The sequence below is a fragment of the Salvelinus fontinalis genome, chromosome 4 (genome assembly GCF_029448725.1).
Source record: "Salvelinus fontinalis isolate EN_2023a chromosome 4, ASM2944872v1, whole genome shotgun sequence".
Classification (NCBI taxonomy): domain Eukaryota; kingdom Metazoa; phylum Chordata; class Actinopteri; order Salmoniformes; family Salmonidae; genus Salvelinus; species Salvelinus fontinalis.
In genome coordinates, this window is record NC_074668.1 from 33247035 (window position 1) to 33269241 (window position 22207).

At 41.5% G+C, this 22207-nt stretch overlaps 1 protein-coding gene across 3 annotated transcripts in view; it reads left to right on the top strand.

Moving 5' to 3' along the window:
* The first annotated feature begins 10554 nt into the window (after positions 1 to 10554).
* The window catches only part of LOC129853582 (transcription factor 7-like 1-A), a 50079-nt gene continuing 38426 nt past the window's right edge, over positions 10555 to 22207 (top strand). For 2 of the 3 annotated variants that reach the window (XM_055919772.1, XM_055919773.1), the window contains exons 1-3: positions 10556 to 11507; positions 11689 to 11761; positions 11878 to 12005. In XM_055919772.1, the coding sequence (XP_055775747.1) occupies positions 11322 to 11507; positions 11689 to 11761; positions 11878 to 12005 (387 nt within the window). In that variant the 5' untranslated portion in view covers positions 10556 to 11321. Of the gene's footprint in view, positions 11508 to 11688; positions 11762 to 11877; positions 12006 to 22207 lie in introns of all 3 variants that reach the window. The other variant, XM_055919775.1, reaches the window with a different exon arrangement.

A 22207-nucleotide genomic window follows, 5' to 3' on the forward strand; every position in this document is an offset into this window, starting at 1 on the left:
TCTTGCCCTAATGGTATCAGATTGAAACCATTGGAGGGGGAGGTGACAGCTGGAAATGCTTTTTTTGGGGCTCCATGGATAGTTTATTTTCAAATCAGGCTGCAGGAAATGGATCTTGGAGACATGTAACTATTGGTTTCAGTACTTTGTCAAATGTTTTATGAGACAAACAACACTGTCATTGATGTCACTATTATAAAACCTGTATTTCTGCATGTTGTCTGTTCTACACTGATAACAAACGCAGAGTAGTATTCATCATCATGAGTGGTCTGGGCTATCTGCCTAAAATCTCCAGGTATGCCAGTAATGTGCCACTATCTGAGCTGATTAGTCTATGTATGGTTTGAATATTCTGGGTGCACTTTGACCCCTCAGAAAACATTTCCTGGCCCGTTGTGTTTCTTTGTCTACAACTGGGTCTGGCATGACTTGGTTTCCCACTTCCCCAGCCCCTTCAGATGGTGGGGTGCTTTTACTCTATTTATGACCAAATAAATCTGACCGGTGCCAAAGAACAAAAAAAACATGGGATTAAAATTCCCCTTTTTCTGTGTCTTGAAGAGCCCAGCTGCACGGCACTGTTTGTTTTTCAGAGCACGGTGCAGCTGCACAGCCAAGCATTTAAAAGTAAGTAGGCTAGTGCTAAGCAGAAATTACTTGTTTTATTGGCCCGTACGATCCCTTTCACTAAGTGATAATTGTGTTGCAGAATTAGTGGAGAAAAGAACAACAGTCTGGCTAAGACAATTTTAATGTGCGCAAATATGTCTTCTGTTTTGGGGCGTTTTGGAGTATTTTATGCTGTTAGTAAATATATATATATTTACAGTAGCTCTTTTTAACACAACAGTGTGACCTTCACAATCAACTATTACTGTGGGGTGATTGGTCAGTGTGTCCATCATCAGATAAAGACAGAACGTGGTGAAGTAGTGGGAGGTATTGTGATGCATGTGTGATTCCTAAACACAAAGAAGGAATGTGGAGCAGCAGGTAGGACTATCTTCCATGCGATTGGTCAGACGGTTCAGACAGGTTGAATGTGAATGAGCATGACCGCTCAGCAGGTTTATGAGTACCTTCACATCTGAATGCACCCTCTCAATACTTGGCAAGGCCTTGGGAAGGACTGATCCGTCACAGAGGGAAAGGGGGTCAGCCTTTCACTGAATATCCTGGTTTGCTCTTTACCAAAACAGAATATCTATGCCAGCCCTTAAACACTGAAAAAGGAAAACAAGTTGTCCATTCAAACATGATGACCTCGACATTTGAAGAGAGCCTTCAGTATAATTCCACATCACCAGAAAATAACCCCTGTATCTATTTTTCACCTAGAGTGTTTTCTCTCTGAGTTAATAAATAAAGATACTGTATTATCGTAGATCAGCATACAGAGATTTTTCCTGTGCCCATTAGTGTAGTCTCACCGACAGAGGAGAGAAAAGCCTAGAAATAACATAGGCCTATTTTTCCACAACATTCATTCCTTCCACACCCAAATCACAGCTGTAGACACACGGTTGGTACCCAGGAGCACGAGGCAAATGCCTGAAGAAGGTTGTGTAGTAATTTTATGGTCCAGAGTTTTACACACTAACACATAAAAATGATGGCTTCCAGACTGTCCATTATATTGGACAGGATCTTATGTGAAAAAGGGAAAGAAAAAAAAACTATAAAAAGTAATCCATGAGAGAAATGAAAGATCCTATAAACTGGGAATAACTGCAACTTCTCCTGTGGATTCATTCTGAGAAAAACAGCTCGGACACTAAAAATATGCAAAAGACTTGTGGTGCAGTTTCCCAAGGCCACAGAAAGGAAATAGTCTGACAGTTTCTCCCTGACCTCTTTACTACCCCTGTAACCTCTAAACAACCCCCACGGGGGATCCTGTCTCTATGTGTAAAACAGACAAAAAGCATCCTGGAAACTCTAAACCCAAAAGAATCAGGGGACATGAGGAAGGCCAGTAAGCCTGTACGTAGCAGGGCTCAGTCAAGAGATAATCCGTGGCCCACACAGACCAGGCGCCCAGTTTATGGTGTTGTACCATGGTTATTGTTGTCTTTGCAAAGTAAGCAACTTTAGTGAGGGCAGTGGTGTGAAAACCATCTCTCTACTTCAGTGTCTGCTCCAGTCCCCTGTGTTGACATACAGGACAGGTGCAGCTGCTCTCTCAAACCCTATCAACTAACCACCCTCAATACACACACACACACACACACACACACACACACACACACACACACACACACACACACACACACACACACACACACACACACACACACACACACACACACACACACACACACACACACACACACACACACACACACACAGCTTGGATGTCACAAGATGCGGGTTTATGTGGACAAAGCCATTTTCTTAAATATCTCTGCAACAATCAGCAAGGCATTGCTGGGTTAACACAGGGCCCACAGAGATGAAAACAATGGGTGGATTCTTCTTGGTTGAGGATGGCTATGGGAAATGGCAGGGATGCCAGTACTGATAAGTGACTGAGAGTCTCGAGTTACTTCCAGCTGTCTACAGCTATGCATGCCTCTGCTCAACGTATGGTTCATGCATAATGAAAACCATCTCAGACACGTAAAACCCCTAAAATCTGGCGGACATATTAAATAAAGTCAACATTCTTTCACTTGTATAGGGTTTACATCACAGGAAAGGACCTCCAATCCTCCAAGGAGCTCTGCTGTGCATCCTCAGCTGACAAAACACCAGACAGTTAAAAAGTGCTTGCCTTGCTAACTGGATCAATAAAATGTGTGATGGCAGAATGGGAGAGTCCCATATCTGAAGAGAGACTCATTTTGCACAGTCCAATACAGGGGACAATAGAGTATATTACATTTTTAACAGTGATTTTGGTAAATTACAGTAATCTTGCATTGGCATGTCAACTGCACTAATTGGGAATAAACTATCCAGAGGGTATAGTTGATATTACTGTAACTTTACATTTTGTACTGGATTGTAAAACTTAACATTGTGTACCAGAGCTTTTTTCAGTTTTTAAATAATGAATTGCTTCAAGCAAATGTGGAAGGCATCAAGTCATTTTTACAGGGTAGTTAGTAAAATTGTTGTCATGCATGGCACTCTTCCCTTTTCAGTGTTCATTAGAGTGGAAATAGGGTTAATCTAGAGTTGTATATGAATGATCTCAATAGGGCTGAGTACCGTGCTGGCTCAGTCACCAGGGACAAACAGGGTTATGTGGAAAACAAGTGCTGCACTGCATTAACATTACCTCAATACCAGCGAGTGCCTCTTCCTGTCCATTTGGAAAATATAAGGATGTTTTTAAGAGGAGAGGAGAGTGCATTTGGCAGGCTTTGAAGTTCTTGGCAATAATGCTCCTTAAAAGAAACCTCTGCATTACAGAGAACACAAAAAGGTATTTCAATCAAAGGACCGGGCACAATTTTAGGGAGCCATGTAAAGCGTGAACACACAATGGAAGATGCACTGATACATGTTTCCTCTTGACCGTGTTTTTGGGGAGTCTTATAAAGCAGAACTGTATAACGTATGACAGGATTATCAGTATAAACAATTAAAATGTGCTCATGTGAGCTTTAAAACCGGCTAAATTGGGATTATATTCAGTGTTAAGATTCACTGAATTTAGACAGAGATAATGTGACTCTTGCATGTGAACAAAACATAGTTTGGATCAATGTAGAAATGAACACCTTACCGTATCTTGAAAAATATAGCTTTTGAAAATGAATACTTTAAGTGCAACACAAGAGAAACTGAATGAATAAAATGCTGAAACAGTATTTTATTTTCTCTTCTCTGCACAGTTTACTGTTTCAGTTACACCCTCTTGGCAGTAAAAACTGTCATCTAATATAGTGTCATCATACAGTTTTAACTACCACGTACGCCCTACCAGCTTGAAAAAGGGGCCTTTCTTTAGAGAAAACGGATATGAAGTTATTTAATAAAACATATGATTGCATGAGGCACTCCCACTAAAAGTCAGAGTGCTGTCTGTGGAGGAGATAGGAGGGGGAGTTAGACAACTAAATAAACATGGGGACATGGCTGTATGAGTTGCGGGTAGCCCTGTCAACCAACAAAACATAAGAAAACATTCTCAATGAAGTGAAAAAAATATGTGGTTGCCTCTGAATAACAAAGAGAAAATGCTTGAGTAACTTCCAGCAACAATTCTAATAAACAAGATCTTTGAATAACAATAAAGGTGTTACGGAAAAATCCCACTTGAAGAGAGAACTTGTACATTCTGAAGTAAATCAAATCAAAGATCAGTATGACAGAAAGAACAACTTATCATTTTTCCACCTGTGAAACCAGTTGAATAAGTTCAACCTGCTTTATATTCACAGTTGCTAACTGGCTTAATTGTTCAATTTGTGACACACTGAATGGCCCTAAGGGTTAATAAAGCATGTGTCATGTTCATGTGTGGATCAACATGTACATTTAGGAAAGCTTTGAAGTTGTGGACAGTGGAGTGAGACTTGAACCTGTAAGGACTGAGATAGAGGGGACAGCCAGTGTGGAGTCTGACATGTCTCTATCCAGCCATACATACATGTCACAGTGACTAGCTGGGCTCTGCATGCCATAATGTGCTCAACATAACACTGCAGATCAGAGCAGAGAAAAGAGCACCTAGAAAACAGTGAGGCAAATTCGTGACTAGGAGGCCGGAATTAGCTCTGAATTAAACATTACTTTGATGGAAAACTGATTGAGTGAAGATCGGCAAAACATAAAAGAATGACCTTGAATTTAGATAGGCACAGAGTATCCCACCCCTTCTCTCTCTTCCTCTCTCATACACACACACACACACACACACACACACACACACACACACACACACACACACACACACACACACACACACACACACACACACACACACACACACACACACACACACACACACACACACACACACACACACACACACACACACACACACTCGTTCTATCTCTCTCTTTTCGCTCTCTCTATCTCCAGAAAGGAAAAAATGGGCATAAAGTCACGTAAGACAAGCCAGAGTTGAGAGAACAACTTCAAAGTAAGGCAGATGCAGGGACAGCACCCTCTGAATACATTTTCTGGCCACCAGTCGATCTGCCCTCAGGCTAAGATTGTGGCTGTTCGCATCTCTCCTGACCCCTCATGAGCTCCCAGTTCAAATGAATCCCTCACTAACAAGGAAGACATGGAGAAAATGAGAAATAGAAAAACATGATAAGAGTGGATATTTAGAAGAGAGAGGGATTCTATTATCAACTGTAGAAGTGCTGTAACAGGTTAAAGAGCCTTCAATTTTATTCAAGAATATATAGTATGTATTAATGAAGCACTACTGTATTAATCATTACCTTGCTGTATACTCCCTTGAGTTTTCACTTCATCATTCAGGTACAAGTGCTATGTCGCAGTGTGTTGCTTTTGGTTCTTCCATGTATAACAGCATGTTTTTCAGCAGTAGTACTTCATAGCTCAGTGACATTGATGCATCCATGATAATTGTCAGTGTGTTGGAGATTTTTGGTTCAGGAGGATCCAAGACCTAAAATCTATGTTGTTGTAATTAATTAATTTTATATTTGATTGGGTAAATCCTTCATAAGTGTGTGGTGTGTGAATGAAGGTAATTATGTCTACTGGGACACAGGATCAAAATCACATACACACATTCATTCACGCTTGCTCAACCACCACCACCACACACACACACACACACACACACACACACACACACACACACACACACACACACACACACACACACACACACACACACACACACACACACACACACACACACACACACACACACACACACACACACACACACACACACACCATACACTCTGGAAGGAGTCAAAGGACTGTTATGTCATGTGATGCAAGGTGCCCTTCAATTAGAAATTGAAATCCTTGAAAATAATTGGATAAAATAAAGAAAATCATTTGTACCTTTCCTCATGATAATTGACTTGTGTAAAATAATCTATGCCTGAAAAATTGTGTGAGCACCAACAGTCGGCAGGAGTAAGTATTGTGGTTGTGGTTAGGTTATCCATTTGGACATATAATAGAGCAAGAGTTTCCTGTGCATCATGGGGAAAATGTTTTGTGTTATGTGCTGGGGATGCAGTAGGGCAAGAAGACACTGGGATGTAGCCCGTGGAGCAAAAATGTATCTGCGTGTGTGGAACTCTAAGCTGGGTCCATTGTTCATGATCACCATACCTGCAATTCATAGTGATATGGTACGCATGTGCAAAACGCGCACTCACACACACACATGGGGAGTGGGGCTCTAATGAGGCCCTTGGAGACTCTGCTGGATTGTCAATCAAGCCTCTGCATGCTGACACGCGGTCGACAACATCAATGATATTTTTCCCAAACAGATAAAAGCCTGTCAGATTGCATCAGAAAAGAAGGGGATCAGAAGTCCATAGGAGTTTTGGTGAGAAAGATGAAGAGGGAGGGCTGAGGGAGGACATGAGGAAAGAAGAGTAAAAGCAAAAGGAAAGAGGGCAAGAGTAAAAAAAGAATAAGAGAAAAAAATGAATGAAAAGCCGGAGAGAAAGAAATTGTGGGCATGGAAGAGAAGATGATGGTGAAAGTTTTCTTCCCTCCAAATGTACACTATACAGTATAGAAAAAAGTATGTGGACACCCCTTCAAATTAGTGGATTCGGCTATTTCAGTCACACCCATTGCTGATTGGTGTATAAAATCTCCACACAGCCATGTAATCGCCATAGACAAACATTGGCAGTAGAATGGCCTTACTGAAGAGCTCAGTGACTTTCAACGTGGCACCGTCATAGGATGCCACCCTTCCAACGAGTCAGTAGAGCTGCCCCAGTCAACTGTAAGTGCTGTTATTGTAAAGTGGAAACGTCTAGGTGCAACAACGGCTCAGCCATGAAGTGCTAAGCCACACAAGCTCATAGAACGAGACCGCCAAGTGCTGGGTGTAGCGTGTTAAAATCGTCTGTCCTCAGTTGTAATACTCACTACTGAGTTCCAAACTGCCTCTGGAAGCAACGTCAGCACAATAACTGTTCGTCGGGAGCTTCATGAAATGGGTTTCCATGGCCGAGCAGCAGCACACAAGCCTAAGATCACCATGCGCAATGCCAAACATTGGCTGGAGTGGTGTAAAGCTTGCTGCCATTGGACTCTGGAGCAGGGGAAACGCGTTCTCTGGAGTGATGAATCACGCTTCAACATCTTGCAGTCCGACTCCGACGGACGAATCTGGGTTTGGTGGATTCCAGGAAAATGCTACCTGCCCCAATGTATAGTGCCAACTGTAAAGTGTGGTGGAGGAAGAATAATGGTCTGGGGCTGTATTTCATGGTTCGGGCTCGGCCCCTTAGTTCCAGTGAAGGGAAATCTTAATAATACAGCATACAATAACATTCTAGAGCAGGCCTGGGCAACTCCAGTCCTCAGGGGCCTGATTGGTGTCACACTTTTGCCCCAGCCCCATCTAACACACCTGACTCAAATAATCAACTATTCATGATCCTCAGTTAATAATGCAATTACTTTCAATCAGGTGTGTTTGCTAGGGATGGGGGAAAAGTGTGACACCAATCAGGCCCCCGAGGACTGGAGTTGCCCAGGCCTGTTCTAGAGGATTCTGTACCTCCAACTTTGTGGCAATAGTTTGGGGAATACCCTTTCCTGTTTCAGCATGACATTGCCCCCATGCACAAAGCGAGGTCCATACAGAAATGGTTTGTCGAGACCGGTGTGGAAGAACTTGACTGGCCTGCACAGAGCTCTGACCTCAACCCCATTGAACACATTTGGGATGAATTGAAATGCCAACTGCGAGCCAGGCCTAATCGCCCAACATCAGTGCCCGACCTCACTAATGCTCTTGTGGCTGAATGGAAGCAAGTCCCTGCAGCAATGTTCCAACATCTAGTGGAAAGCCTTCCCAAAAGAGTGTTATAGCAGCAAAGGGGGATCAACTCCATATTAATGCCCATGATTTTGGAAGGAGATGTTCGACAAGCAGGTGTCCACTACTTTTCGTCATGTAGTGTATTTTCTGCTGTGCCACTCCTCCAGAACAATATTGTAGATCTGTTTACTATGAATCATTCAGTAAATCAAATCTAATTGTATTTGTCACATGCGCCGAACACAACAGGTGTAGACTTAACGGTGAAATGCTTACGAGCCCTTAACCAACAAAGCAGTTAAAAAGTAAGAAAAAGTAGGTAAATAAAAAAAGGATATAGTAACACAATAAAATAACGAGGCTATATTTATTTTTTATTTAAGTAGGCAAGTCAGGTAAGAACAAATTCTTATTTACAATGACGGCCTACACAGGCCAAACTCTAACCCGGATGACGCTGGGCCAATTGTGAGCTTCCCAATGGGACTCCCAATCACGGCCGATTGTGATACTGGAATCGAACCAGGGTCTGTAGTGACACCTCTAGCACTGTGATGCAGTGCCTTAGACCGCTGCGCCACTCGGGAGCCAATATACAAGGAGTACCGGTACCTAGTCAATCTGCAGGGGTACGAGGTAGTTGAGGTGATTGATGTCATTTGTACAGTACATATAGGTGGGGGTAAAAGTGACTAGGCAATCAGGATAGATAATAAACAGTGTGAAAGTGTGTTTATGTGAGTGTGGCGTCAATATGCATGTGTGTGTGTGTATGTGTTTGTGTGTGTGTTTTGTGTGTGTGTGAGCGAATGTAGTGTGTGTGTGTTGGAGTGTCAGTGTAGTATGTGTGTGGGTAGAGTCCAGTGAGTGTGCATAGAGCCAGTGCAAGAGAGTGAAGTATGTGCCTCAGATGAGGGAAACTTGCTTCTGACTTCAACTAGATGATCAGACAGATCCCTTTCTGACAGTTATAATCATTTATGCCCTTCCTCAATGACACTTCACCATTTTTATTTTCAGTACTTATCAATGGATGCTGTACATAAATTCCATGCAGGGAAAAAATGACTATATAGAGTTGAAATTAATATATAAAGTTTTAATTGGTCAGCTTCATCTTCACAGATGTGCACTTAAATGCACTAGGCTACACCAGTATATAATGCTGAGCTTAGAAAAATGCACAATTTCCAGGGTTGAGGAAAGATCGCATGCGACAGACAGGTACTAGAATATTAATGCACAGTGACAGGTATCATTTGACAATTTTTCTTCTTTTGCCACATTTCTGAACTCATCTGACAGTCACAGATATAGACATGATTCATAATAGGTGATGGTCAGAGGGGGAGGTGGATTTAAAATAAATTATTACATTAAAATTAAAAAACAATCTATTTATCTTTGAGAATATAGCTAACCTCTTTGGAAGTATAGAAGTATAGTAGAAACATGTCTTTAATCATTTATTTCTCCTTATATATTAGCTGGAGTGGGTATACGTGTTGGCATCGTCCCTGTTTATTAGTCAACATCACACATGTAGATTCCCCTCGATGGTGTCTCCAAAAGCCCCAACTCACTGCAGAGGGCATCATGCAGCTGGGGTTAGTGCAATGGCCAGGACAGTCCTGTCTAGGTGGGAGGGCTGGAGATCCAACCTCATAACAAGAGGATTTCATTACCAAACTGAACCTGAAGCTCTGCTAACAGACCATGCTGCTGGGCCTTGCCTTTCCAAGTGTATTGTTCCAGGAACACACCAACACACAATTAGCATGGCAGCGTGTAATTAAGACTCTTTTTTCTGAGCCTGTCATTATCACATGGCTTCAGCCCAACATGGTTCCTGCATGCTGCTGCTGGGTTCACAGCTTGGACAGGAGACAGGGATGCATGGGATGACATGAGCATGAGGTGCTGCTGCTGGGTTCACAGCTTGGACAGGAGACAGGGATGCATGGGATGACATGAGCATGAGGTGCTGCTGCTGGTTTCACAGCTTGGACAGGAGACAGGGATGCATGGGATGACATGAGCATGAGGTGCTGCTGCTGGATACTGTATTTATTTTCTTTGTGCTGCTGTATCCATCAGCAGCACAAAGAAAATAAATACAGTGTTGTTGGAGGATTAGGTATTTCTAAAGATTACTGTATAGGTTTATCATATCATAATATTTGGTCTGCTTGATAGAAACCCCGACTTCTCTCTCTGTCAGAAAGTGAAATTCTGTCAGTAAGTGCCCACTGGAACAAATGTTTATGAATATTACTTTCTCTATTTCGTAGAACAATTTGCCTAAAAATAAGATACAACAAAAAGTAGCTACTGCAGGCAGGCTACGTTGAATTTTAAAGATTTAAATTAAAGTATAGACCTATTAGTTGACATTGTCATGGATCTTGGAAGCATTGTTAGTCACATAATAACCATTGATATCTTGCTGATGTTGAAACAACAGGATACTATTTCCATATGAATGGTAACGTTGTAATGTGTAATATGGTCAAACTGTTCCTTTAAGCATACCCGTCTACATGGTGAATGAAGTGTCGTTTTTCAGCGTTAACTCCTCCTTTGCATTCTGAACAAGTTGCGCTGTTTCTTACACTTGAACAACCAAGTAGTTTCTAAGCGCATTCCCCGTTAGCTAATGTGGAGGGAAAGAGGGTTCTTTTTTTACCTACCCGAAAATATAGATTTGGCACCGGATATCATTTGACAGTTAATATAAGAACATACGAAGGTCGGTTATTAAAGGTAAACTTCCTCGAAGTAAATATAGTTTTGATCGAAACTCTTGACTGAACGAGAGTGTCCTGCGAAGAAAGCAATAGCTGTGGTTCGATTTCCATGTTATAATAAGACTCATCTTTTGCCTGTCGAATTGAAACTCACTAATGATATTAGGAAGTGAAATTGGACGTCATCCTTGAATTAAAATTGGTTCGTGCCCAGTTTGTTTGCCTGTGAGCGTCTCGGGAAGAATATCGAAGTTGCATTCTTCAGCACCCATACGGAGGGAGAGTGGGTTGCAACTAACCCACTGGGTAGAGTGAAGAAGACACTTCTGGGAAGTTGCTTTATCCGGCTATTGACGCCGAAATTAAAACAGTTGCATTTGGTGGATTATTGGAGAGTTCATCATCATGGAAAAGTTGGAGATTATTCAGTATATCAAAATGGAGATGTGAAAACGTGGCATTTTGTTTTCACGCTGTCAGTTTTGGGTTTATTCTAGTGCACAAACTGGACGGTCCCCCCCTTTGCAAATAGACGATTTATTTCGGTTTGTTGGAGCGATCGTGCATTCTTGTCAACTTTATCAGGGAGAAACTTTTTCATCAGCAAAATGCCACAACTTAACGGAGGTGGTGGTGATGATTTGGGGGCGAACGATGAAATGATATCTTTCAAAGATGAAGGCGAGCAAGAGGAAAAAATATCCGAAAATGTATCAGCGGAGAGGGATTTGGATGATCTGAAGTCTTCGTTAGTGAACGAATCGGAAAACAACAGTAGCTCGTCAGACTCCGAGGTAAGGCCGTTATATGCTGATCTGAAGTCTGATCTATTGCAAACGCGTGTCTAAAGCCCATAGGCTTTATACTACATGCCCATTTAAAAATTATATATTTTTTGGTATAGCCTATTGCTGAAGTAGACTACTATTACATGTTTTCCCCTTTTTGTTCTGTGTGTGCCTCTGTCCTTGTCAGCAAGCAGAGCGGCGCCCTCAACCAAGACCTGACTTGGACAGTTACGAGAAAACCAGGGATTACTTTAGTGAAGGTAAAATCTGTCACTTGCAATGCTACATTGTTACATTTGCTTTACAATTGTTTAATGCATTTCATATGTATGTGATGTCCCTTCTCTTTACTGATATTCATGCTCTGTCCTTGCAGCACTCAGAAGACAGCAAGATGGTGGCTTTTTCAAGAGTCCCCATTATCCTGGGTACCCGTTTCTTATGATCCCAGATCTTACCAACCCTTACCTATCCAATGGGGCCCTCTCCCCTAGCGCAAGAACGGTGAGTGACCATAACAAAATGAATCTACAATGTAGGCTACTCTTCAGTGTTGCCAGTTATCCGCGTTGCTTTCCACTGAAGGCATGTGTAAAAATTGGTTATGCACAACCAGACCGCCATATTCCCTTCGAGTGGCCTCTCAAGGAGTAGGCTAACTAGTTCTTTGTTCTTTTGGGATATTTTTCCTCCTGTCAGCCTTCTGTAGGGTACTAACTGCACATTTTTAGGCTCGATCTCTAATTCAGACGAAGTGCATGATTTATCTATGTGTTGGTCTATTTATTTCGAGGCAGAAGTGATTATGATAAATATGAGCAGTAAAGTGTTTTGTAAATGTGATTCTTCAACGGAAGCTGTGGCATTCGGGTGGTTAACAACTTATTAGGTACTAAGTACATACTACATTGAGGACCATGAATTCCAAAGCCCATCTAATGTTCCATAGAGCCCAAATTCAACAATAAGTATGAAGGAAAACTTTGCAATAATGATAACTTGTGGGTGATAGCCAACATGTACTCTTACAAACAGACACTTTATGCACAGGGCATCATCAGATGTTGCAGTCAAGAGACCTAAGCAAAACATGTAGGTGGCCACAGTAGTGTCCAATAACCTGTCATCCTGAATGTGCTTATTTTTAGGAGTTGACTGTCCTGTCAAAATTTGTTTTCGCCCAGTTATTTACCCAAAATCATATGCCCATGACTTAGAAAGTCATTTTCTTCTTTAAAATTATGCCTACTGTAATTTTCCATATACCACAATGTATTCCAGGTTGTGTGGCATATTATGAAAAAAATACTGAGACCTGCTTGTTCGGGCAAATTAAAGTTTTCTGCATAAAATATACATTTTTAAGAAATAATATAACTTGTTACCTTAGATATCTGTATGCTATCCATTGTGTATATAATTCACAATTAAATAATGTGCATCATTATCAACTAAATAATAGTGCAAACGTCATTAAAATACCACCTAATGAAATAATATTGTTGTTAAGATCATTTCCATCCCCCAGTCCTTCTCACCCTGAAAAGCCAGTGATTTGGATGGGACCAGTCAAGCATTTCAGTGAAAAGCAATTACCCCCTCTCTTTCTCTGCTTTTCCCTGCCTACTTTGCACTGTTCCAAACCAACTCTCCCTGCCTACTTTGCACTGTTCCAAACCAACTCTCCCTGCCTCCTTTTCACTGTTCCAAACCAACTCTCCCTGCCTACTTTTCACTGTTCCAAACCAACTCTCCCTGCCTCCTTTTCATTGTTCCAAACCAACTCTCCCTGCCTCCTTTTCACTGTTCCAAACCAACTCTCCCTGCCTACTTTGCACTGTTCCAAACCAACTCTCCCTGCCTCCTTTTCACTGTTCCAAATCAACTCTCCCTGCCTCATTTTCACTGTTCCATACCAACTCTCCCTGCCTCCCTGTACCTTCCATTCAATTAGGGAGGCGTTTGTTGACCATTGTTATTCTGAGCAGGCGCTTGATGGCTTCATTGGAGGTCTCCATTGGGGCTCATTAACTAAATGGCTACTCTCTACACACAAGTTGCATACCACTGTGGAGATCCTCTTTTGTTCCTCAAGCTATTTGTAGGGATAGGCAATTAGCATAATTGTTGCATTTAATTAGCATGCCTGTGTTTTTTTCCATGTTTAATTTTCATCCTCATGGACATTATCTAGATCTATTCCAATTCTTGCTTTAATTTCGGTTCCTTCGATCTATGGTTTGAACAATAAACATTTTTTTGTACACTCCTTGCCTGAATTTGGCAATGAGATTTCAAAAAGTTTTTCAAATTAAGATAATTTTCTTTACAAAATGTTGTATGGTCCATGTTTGTGCAAGCAATCCATGCTGCTCTCTCACGTCACAAAAATATTAATTGTGTGGACAAATATACAATATTTTCCTTCTCGATGCTTCCTTCTTGATGTTTTTCATCACTTCCTCTTTTTCTGTGTGTGAGTTGACCAAAATGTAAATCCTATCCAATATCAGAAAAAATCTGGGTATTTTTTGCAAACGTGCCAGGCCCTATTTACTAATAACCTTCCATGTTGTATTCCTTACAGCACTTGGTATTTTAGCAGAACTTGTGATCAAATAGCCTATTTATTATGTTGAGTTAGCGAGATAATAAGTAAGTACATTTTACTTAACCCTGTCTTGAACTCACGTTGTTCCTCATTGACCCCTCACACAAAGCATACTGGGACCTAGAGCTCCACCTCCGCATGGTTTTGATTTGGTTTAGAAAAACAAACTCTTAAACAAAAAGTTAGTTAGGATAGCTGTCAGTTTTCTTTCTCAATGTTATACGCTTTAGGGAGGGATCCACATTCCTTCTAAGCCTTTCCAATTTGGAGCTATATCCCCTTAATGACATGAGGAGGACAGAATCAGGTCAATGGGATGTATTGAGCCCACTCTGTCAATCAGCACCACCATGGTAGAGAAACTACAGTGAGACAATGGCTGGCTGGAATACTCAGGATATTTACTGAACAAGTAGTCCTAAACTGCACATTTACTGGTATTGCCCCATTGAGCTGAATAAAACTCATTGCCTGGGATCTAACAGAAAATGCTCTGAATTCTAATAATCTGATAATGTATCATCTTTTAAGCCTACAATGACAGTTTTTGAACCGTCATGCCAAGTTGGATACTGCTGCATTTAATAGAGAATACTTGTCACTGGTCTCTGCTCAAACATTGGGTTAACAAGTTTGTTAAACTAATGAGTTCCACAGTAACATTTGCTCTGTACATACCTTCAAGGTTTCCTAATTGGTTAGTTAGCTGGAGAGTGTGACTGAGGTCTCTATACAGGCTCATATAGTAGATAATTAGTCTTGTTGAGTTTGAGAGCATTGCTCCAGATTTGGGCAGAAATGAATTAAGGGCAGAAAGATATTATACGGTACTTTTGTATACTTTTTAGCCATTAGTTCTGAAAGTAGCGCCCACAAGCCAAAAGTGATCCCCAAAAATTGGATACTACGTCACAAATGTGCAGATATGTACACCACATCATTTGTCTCTCTCTCTCTCTCTCTCTACTGTGTGTGCATCTTACTAGCAGTCACTCAAATTGCGTGGGCTGAAGCTCGTGGGCTGAAGCTCATTGGCTGAAACTCGAATTGCTAGGGGGCAGGCCCACGTTGGGGGAGTAAATGTTGCTTTCAAACTAGGGATTTTGTGGCTAATTGAGGTAAAACTGTAATTCTGCTCATAGATTATGCATGTATGAACTACACATTGGCACATCCCAGCCTAAAGCGGGAGGTTTAAAAAAATATTTACTATTTGCCAAAATACCGGAGCATGTCTTCAATTTCAAATCAGTTTCATACAGTAGTTTGGTGTTGCAAATATTCTGTTCTCGAGCTCAGTTAAAACAGAGCTCAGAATCAGAATAAGGAATGTAAACACAGATACTGGAGCAGTAAAGGTACATTAACAACACGGTCTCCCTTGCTTTGAACCAACCAATTGATAACAAGCGTAATAGATGTATCATAAATCTAGTAGTAATTAGTGAATGTTTAAATCTCTAACCTTTAGGTGGAATTGTTTGGGAAGTCTTGCTTTTTCTCCCCAAGGTGCATTCTCTCTGTCTCTGGGACAATGTTGTCGACAACTCCCCCTTCTGGCCTCCCCCAGTAATATAGATACCATGATAATACATGGGCATTTTCAATCAATTGATATGCCATGTTTTAGAAGAAGTAGTGTGATGTCCAGACAAAGAGAGCAGTTACAGAGGCTTCTCAAGAGACCACCATGCTTTCTCAGAATACGCCTTGTTTCTTTTAGTGTTTCTGGTTTAATCTAGTATTGTATGTCAATTGTTTTGAGGGAAAACTTGAGAATGTGGATATGACAACCCTATTGTGAGCAATGGTAAGACACATTGGCTCAGCACAACACAAATCCCTAGAGGGAGAAGCATAACTGATTTAGTGGCTGTTCTGAGCTGAAATTCCACTGTAATCCGCTGAGGGTTCAGGAGGAACTTTGCTTTTGGAATTCCGTTTTACTAGACTTTTGTCATGGGTGGAGGGCCAAGGAGGCTGTCCCCTGTGAGGTGAATATCAGACGGTGTTGTTTTTAGGCCTAGTGTAGATGTAATTAAGAACTCTCAGTGACGAGTGCTGGAGGAGTTGTTCCAGACTACAATGTTCATCGGCCCTATTATATTTTAGTCAAGATTGTTTTCTTTTTTAAAGGGACACCCTTTGTACAATGTTGTCAGTAAACAGTGATTTACCTCTTGTGTGAGAGGTGTCCGTCATGTCGGCTAAAGTCAGTTGAATACAACTAAATCAAATGCATGTATTCTAGTCAATCATGGGCTTTGAAATAGGGCTGTTACTATGTCTGAACATGTCAGTTACTACAATTGCATGCTTCACTGACGTGCTCATTTTTCCAGCCTTGCTGATGGTTTTGGTGTTTAAAAATGGATAGACAAAGACAAGTAAACAGTGGCATTGTCCTATTGAATAAAAGGACCTCTCCTTGTATAAGCAAACAGTGTTTGTGTGGAGCAGTCTTTTCATCAGGTAGGACACTGCCTTTTCCTCTAACCTTGCAGTCCCAATGGTGGAGGGGTGGTTGAGGGAACGAGCATCGGGGGAGGTTCTGTGGCTGCTCTGCTATAGAGGGAACAGTGTCCACGCTCATTCTGACAAGCCTCGATACTGTGCGACTGCTGAAAGTCATCTCAATGTCAGCTGGCAAATATTTTTTTACAAGGACTGTGTAAACAGAGCTAACATTCTTTTACTAGGTTTATATTTTAGAAAAGTTTTTTTTCTTCAAAGGCAAACAAATCTACATCAATTTAGTAGCAGCTTTTTGATTAAAAAAAGATTGCACACGCCCTCAGGGACGTCAAGACCAGCTAACATCTCACAACTAAAATTATTTATTTGTCATAAATGGTCTTATTGTTTGCAATGGGGGAAACGAAATGCTCAAAAAGCCTTATTATTTGGCTAAACTGAAGTAAACTAAGAATCTGAAGAACGGTGTTCTACTAACCCTTTAATATACAGCTCTAACCCAGATTAAGTTCTGATATGTCTTAAAGACGGTTTGAAAACATTTCTCTAGTACCCACCCATATTAATTGAATGAATAGAGTATACACCAGAGACTTGTTTTGATTTTGGTTTCTACTGATTACTTCATGCAGTGGTAAAGGTGCTACTTAGGTCTTTGCTCTGGATTCTCAGCCCAAATCTCTTCCTGTGTCTCGGGGAGGATGGATATTTCTCTGCATCTTTCGGACTTAGGGTTGTTCATGTTCGGTTCATAACAGCACTTGTATTGAAGTGTGTGAAATGGTGCCAGTCCTGGTCTCTATTCCTCCCTCTTTGGTCTCTGTGGAAAGCATGAGCTGGCGTCAAATCCTCCCGCCATCCCTCGCCTGCTAGCTCACCACCTACCCACCCTCCTTCCCTCCCGCCTGCCATTAGAAATTCTGTTTATAGCACTCGCTGGCTTCTCAAGAGCAGGGCCCATCAGGAGCATCTCGGCACCCTTTGAGGAAAGGATAACCACCCCCTCAGCCGCAGACTCCCTACGTTCTGTGACATCAATGAATCCTTTTGAAGTGCCAATATGAATATGTGTGCAAATGTGTTTTTATCAATTTATCCCAGATATGTGTTTTGGTCTAACCAGATCTACTGCAGAGTTTGAAATGTAGTACAGTACTTGTCTTCATGAAAAAAATTGGGACTACTTTTTGTCAAACCTGATAGATATTTTGCCAACCAAAGCATGGATACCTTTCAAGTCCACTTTGATAGCATCTGTTTTACTTGATACAGTAAGTAGAAATGTATATGTTATTTGTGAAACAAGTCACCTGGCCTAGTTTTCCAGGTTTAAGTTAGGAGCAGGTTGGAAGGCATCTGAGTCAGTGTTTATGACCATGAGTCAATGGCTTGAGTCAATGTAATGCTGTGCAACATCAAACCCCGGCAGCAGGTTCCAGGAAACCACACGTGGATCATATATACCTGTATATCACTCATTTCACCTAATATCTTCAACATTGTTACTGTGTAGGCAGTTTCCTGAACCTCTCCATGCCTGAAAAGAAAGACAGCACAGCACTGTGTGGTGTACATGGACGTGTTGATATTTGCAGCCCTCTTTTAGCAGATTCTCTTATTTTTCTAGCGTCTTTAGGATAGGCCGTGATGGGGTTCAGAGAGTCAGAGGAGTCAAGGTAGTGGAAATGCAATTTGATTCTCATTGACAAACCTGTCATCTTCGGCATGAAGGTAAGGGCTAAGCCATGACCAGTGTGATATGTGGAATTCTCCCACTAAACAATGGAGCTCCCAGCAAGGCCATACAGCTGTTAACTGTATTGAAAGTAAAAAGGTTGCCAAGTGAAGTTATATTTTCTATTGTTATGCGGTATAACTTTGTTTTATTATTTTCCCTTTTCTACCCAGCTAATATTGAGGATTAAGCTGGAGCTGGAGGTTGTGGGGGCTGGATCATATATCATATGAATGCCAGCATGTCTCATGCTCACTAATGTCTATGGTCTCCGTTATTAGGAGTAAGCCTCCGTTTAGGAGGGAGTTTTTCTCCCTAGTTTTATCAGGGGATCTGGGTAATCAATCTGCCTCCCAGGTGATTGGGCCAATCGCTGATTGATGGGGAAGGGGGCACAGTGACGACACCACCCTTGTACGTGGGCCGCACTTTGCAGAGACTTGTTTATATTACATTAACTAAGGTTAGCTCTCAAAGTGTACACTAAAGTTTTCATTCCATGCTAATAAAACCTGATTGTACAGCAAAAACAATCTAATCTAAATAGGTTTTATCAGTCTGGTATTCCAAACAGCTGTTTTTAGTTTAAGTTGTGCATGCAGCAGAAGAGCGAGAGGGGAGCAGAGAAGGTAAGAGGAGAGATTGTTGATGAGATGTGGTGGTGGGAGCATAAACTGGGGCAGATATAGGCCTCACTATTCCTTTGCTTGTTATCCCGAGGTCGGCCAGCTTCCAGACCTTGAGGCTCTCTCTTATTTGAGGGATTCTCTCCCCCACAGAGCTGCACTACTCTGCTATGGACCAGAATGCATTGCCCTTTCCTCACAGGCCAATCAGAGAGCTGCAGGACACTGTCAGATCCTACAGATCTAGATTCCCTGCTACTTAGATTTTAATCTGGTCTCACTTAAGTTCATATAAATGCCATGGAAATATTTTTTTAAGGCTTACTCTGCAACTTTTACTTTTAGGAACGCAGGATAAAGTAAGTATAGTAACTACTGGTAGGTTACCATAGGTTAATTGTGTTTGTGAAGTATATATACTAGTATGGCCAGATTAGACTCTCCAACCTATACTATATAAAGAAATGGTTGGGTATCTTTCCAGCATGAGTTTAGTTGTCAGTGAGCGGAGCAGCTGTTGTTCATGTTGAAGTTGTAAATCAGTGTGTCTCATTCCAGCACTGCTGGTCCCGGCTTAAGTCTCCTGGTAGAGCCATCACGTTGCACCTGCATGCATTCTAAAGGTCCTAGATACCACCGTGACACAGTAAGATGAGGACATGTTTTCTTGGACATTGGACATAAGTGTCCCTCTGTCATAAGACCTGCGTACTTGGTGATTACATGACACGTTGAAAGATTTGTGAGAAACGGGTGTTAATGAACATGCAGTCCATGTAATCAATACAATGTCATACAAGTTTGCTAAAGTGTGAACTGGTGTGCTACTCCCATTTCAACTCTTATTACAATGTCATACATATTGACAGTGTAATAACACTAGTGTTTATAGTACACTAGTGTAATGTAAGCTTGCATACATTTACAAGCAGCAGATGGATGTATTGGAATGTTTCTTCGAAGAGAGTAGCTGCTACCCATTTTACTGAATGTCAACATTTATTAAATCACTTTAAGCTTCTGGAGATAAGGATTAACTTGTTCAGTGGAGGATGTCTGGGGAAGATGCAAGACTTTCAAACAAGGTTCTTTGGATAAGGCATGTAGGTGGAACATCACTTTTGGACCTGTGACAGAGCTTTCAGTGTAATGCCATAAACTGAAATGGTTATTTAGTTATCATTCAGCTTGTTGATGTGGATGTTGTCCTAACATTTCAATTCCCCATTTGCCTCTGGTTGCCTTTGCTGCCTCCAAGTAACCCCTGTAAACCAATTGTACTTGTTAAGGAGTCACAATGTTCTGCAGAGCATCACATTTGATTAAAGCAAAGACACAAGTCATCTGAAATGTGTAGCTTCGTTGTCTCCACTTGTGGATCTAGTTAGTCAGACGAGATGTAAAATTGTCACAGCTTTTAATTGTTTGATTTGTAGTTTTTATGGCCTTTCATGGAATATTTCAAACTATTATGCAATGTACTTGATTACCATGAATAGTACACACTGATGCATTCCAGCTGAGATCGTCAAGCTTTAGTTTCAAGTGATTTTGGGATTTCCCCTTCTCCTGCCTTTTAGCAGGGACATGCACATAGGATTGTCTACCGTTCGCCAGCCACGAATAATTAGCACCTCTGAACAGTGTCGGCAGTCAATCTCTTTTGTGTTCACACAGCAAAGACCTTGGTCATCAGTCACTCAGGCTGGTTAAAGTACTCCAAACCAGAAGGTGGCTGTAGCGTTGGCAATGCTTGTCCGTTTGTGTTGCTTAGTTTATGGTCTAGATTCCAATGTTAGTTTGCTAGCTGCACTAATATTGCTATTTTGTAGAAAGCCCTTGTTGATACTAGCCAGATAATTACCTACCAAGATGACGAAGAAACAATTTAATTCACTCTCCATAATCACATACTGCCAGTGCCAGCCCATAGCCAAATGTTTAGCTAGCTAATGTTAGCATATTCATTAGTTAGCACAACATAGCTGGATAGCTAGCTAAGGACATTGCACCAACTCGGCAGCTAACAAAGGCAGTTGTTTCCAGGAAACTAATACATTGTGATTTAATTATAATGGCAATACTAGCTACGGTGGTTATCTAGCTTGGAGGAAGTATTTAGTGTTGTTTGCAATGCATCTGTGCACTTAGCTAGCTACCATCCCATAGCCTACATTTTCATATGGGTAGCCTAGCTGGCCAGTAACCGAAAGGTCGCTGGTTCAAATCCCAGAGCCGACTAGGCGAAAGATCTGTCTGTGCCCTTGAGCAAAGCACTTAACCCGAAATGTTGTCACCCCTGTTGGCTCCGCCACGTGGGGGGTTGTGCTCTCTGATTGACTAAAAGTCAAGTTGTTGGCCACTGACTAGCATTGCGATTCTACAAGTGGGAACGGCAGATTCGTCACTACCAGGTCGGCACGCAGCAGGTATCACTTTTGTTCTAGCAAGAGTAGAAACGGCCTCCTACTGTGATAAGTACCTATCTGCAGTGAGATTCTCTGTGTTTTTGATTCTTTAGATTATCCTTGTGATTTGTTCATTTGACGCTTGTCTTTATTTGGCTTAAAGATGTTTTCAAAACTTTGAAACAGTTGTCCCCTAGCATCATCAATAGTATAATAAAAGATAAGACTTCAAATTTAAACATGTTTAAGAGAAGGGTCTCTATAGGTGCAGTTGCAATATGGCGAGTTGGAATGATTAGATGCAAACTCCTCCACACCTTCCATTGATATAATTTCTCATCCATTTACATGGTTTGATACAAAATCCTTACAAACGTGAATTACTTATTTGCTGCATAGTTAGACCAGTTAGCTACATTAAAAAAGCTCTAATCAAGCCTATATGACATGAAGTAAGCCAAGGAGTCCTTTTGTTTGATTTGTACATGGGCTGGAAAGGCCTGCTATTGGAAATCCCTGAAGCAGGCTTTGGGGGGCAGATCTGATTCTCGTGTGAAATGGGAAGGATCTATAGCTGTGGGCTGAGTTGACTGGGGCTGTATGGGTGTGTTGGCAGCGAGAGCTCTGGTCATGAATAGGGTCTTTGACTACCTCAGACTTGCCCTAAAAAGCAGGACAAAGACCCCAGGGCAACTACTTCGAGCCTCACAGCTGAGCTACAGAATGCTGCCTTCGCCCAATGTTCCTCTCTCCTTGCCTGATTTAAATACTACAGTGGCTTTAAGCTTTCTGGAGACCAAGGCTTACATTCACTTCTATATGCCACATTTGCAATCAACACTCTCCAGTGT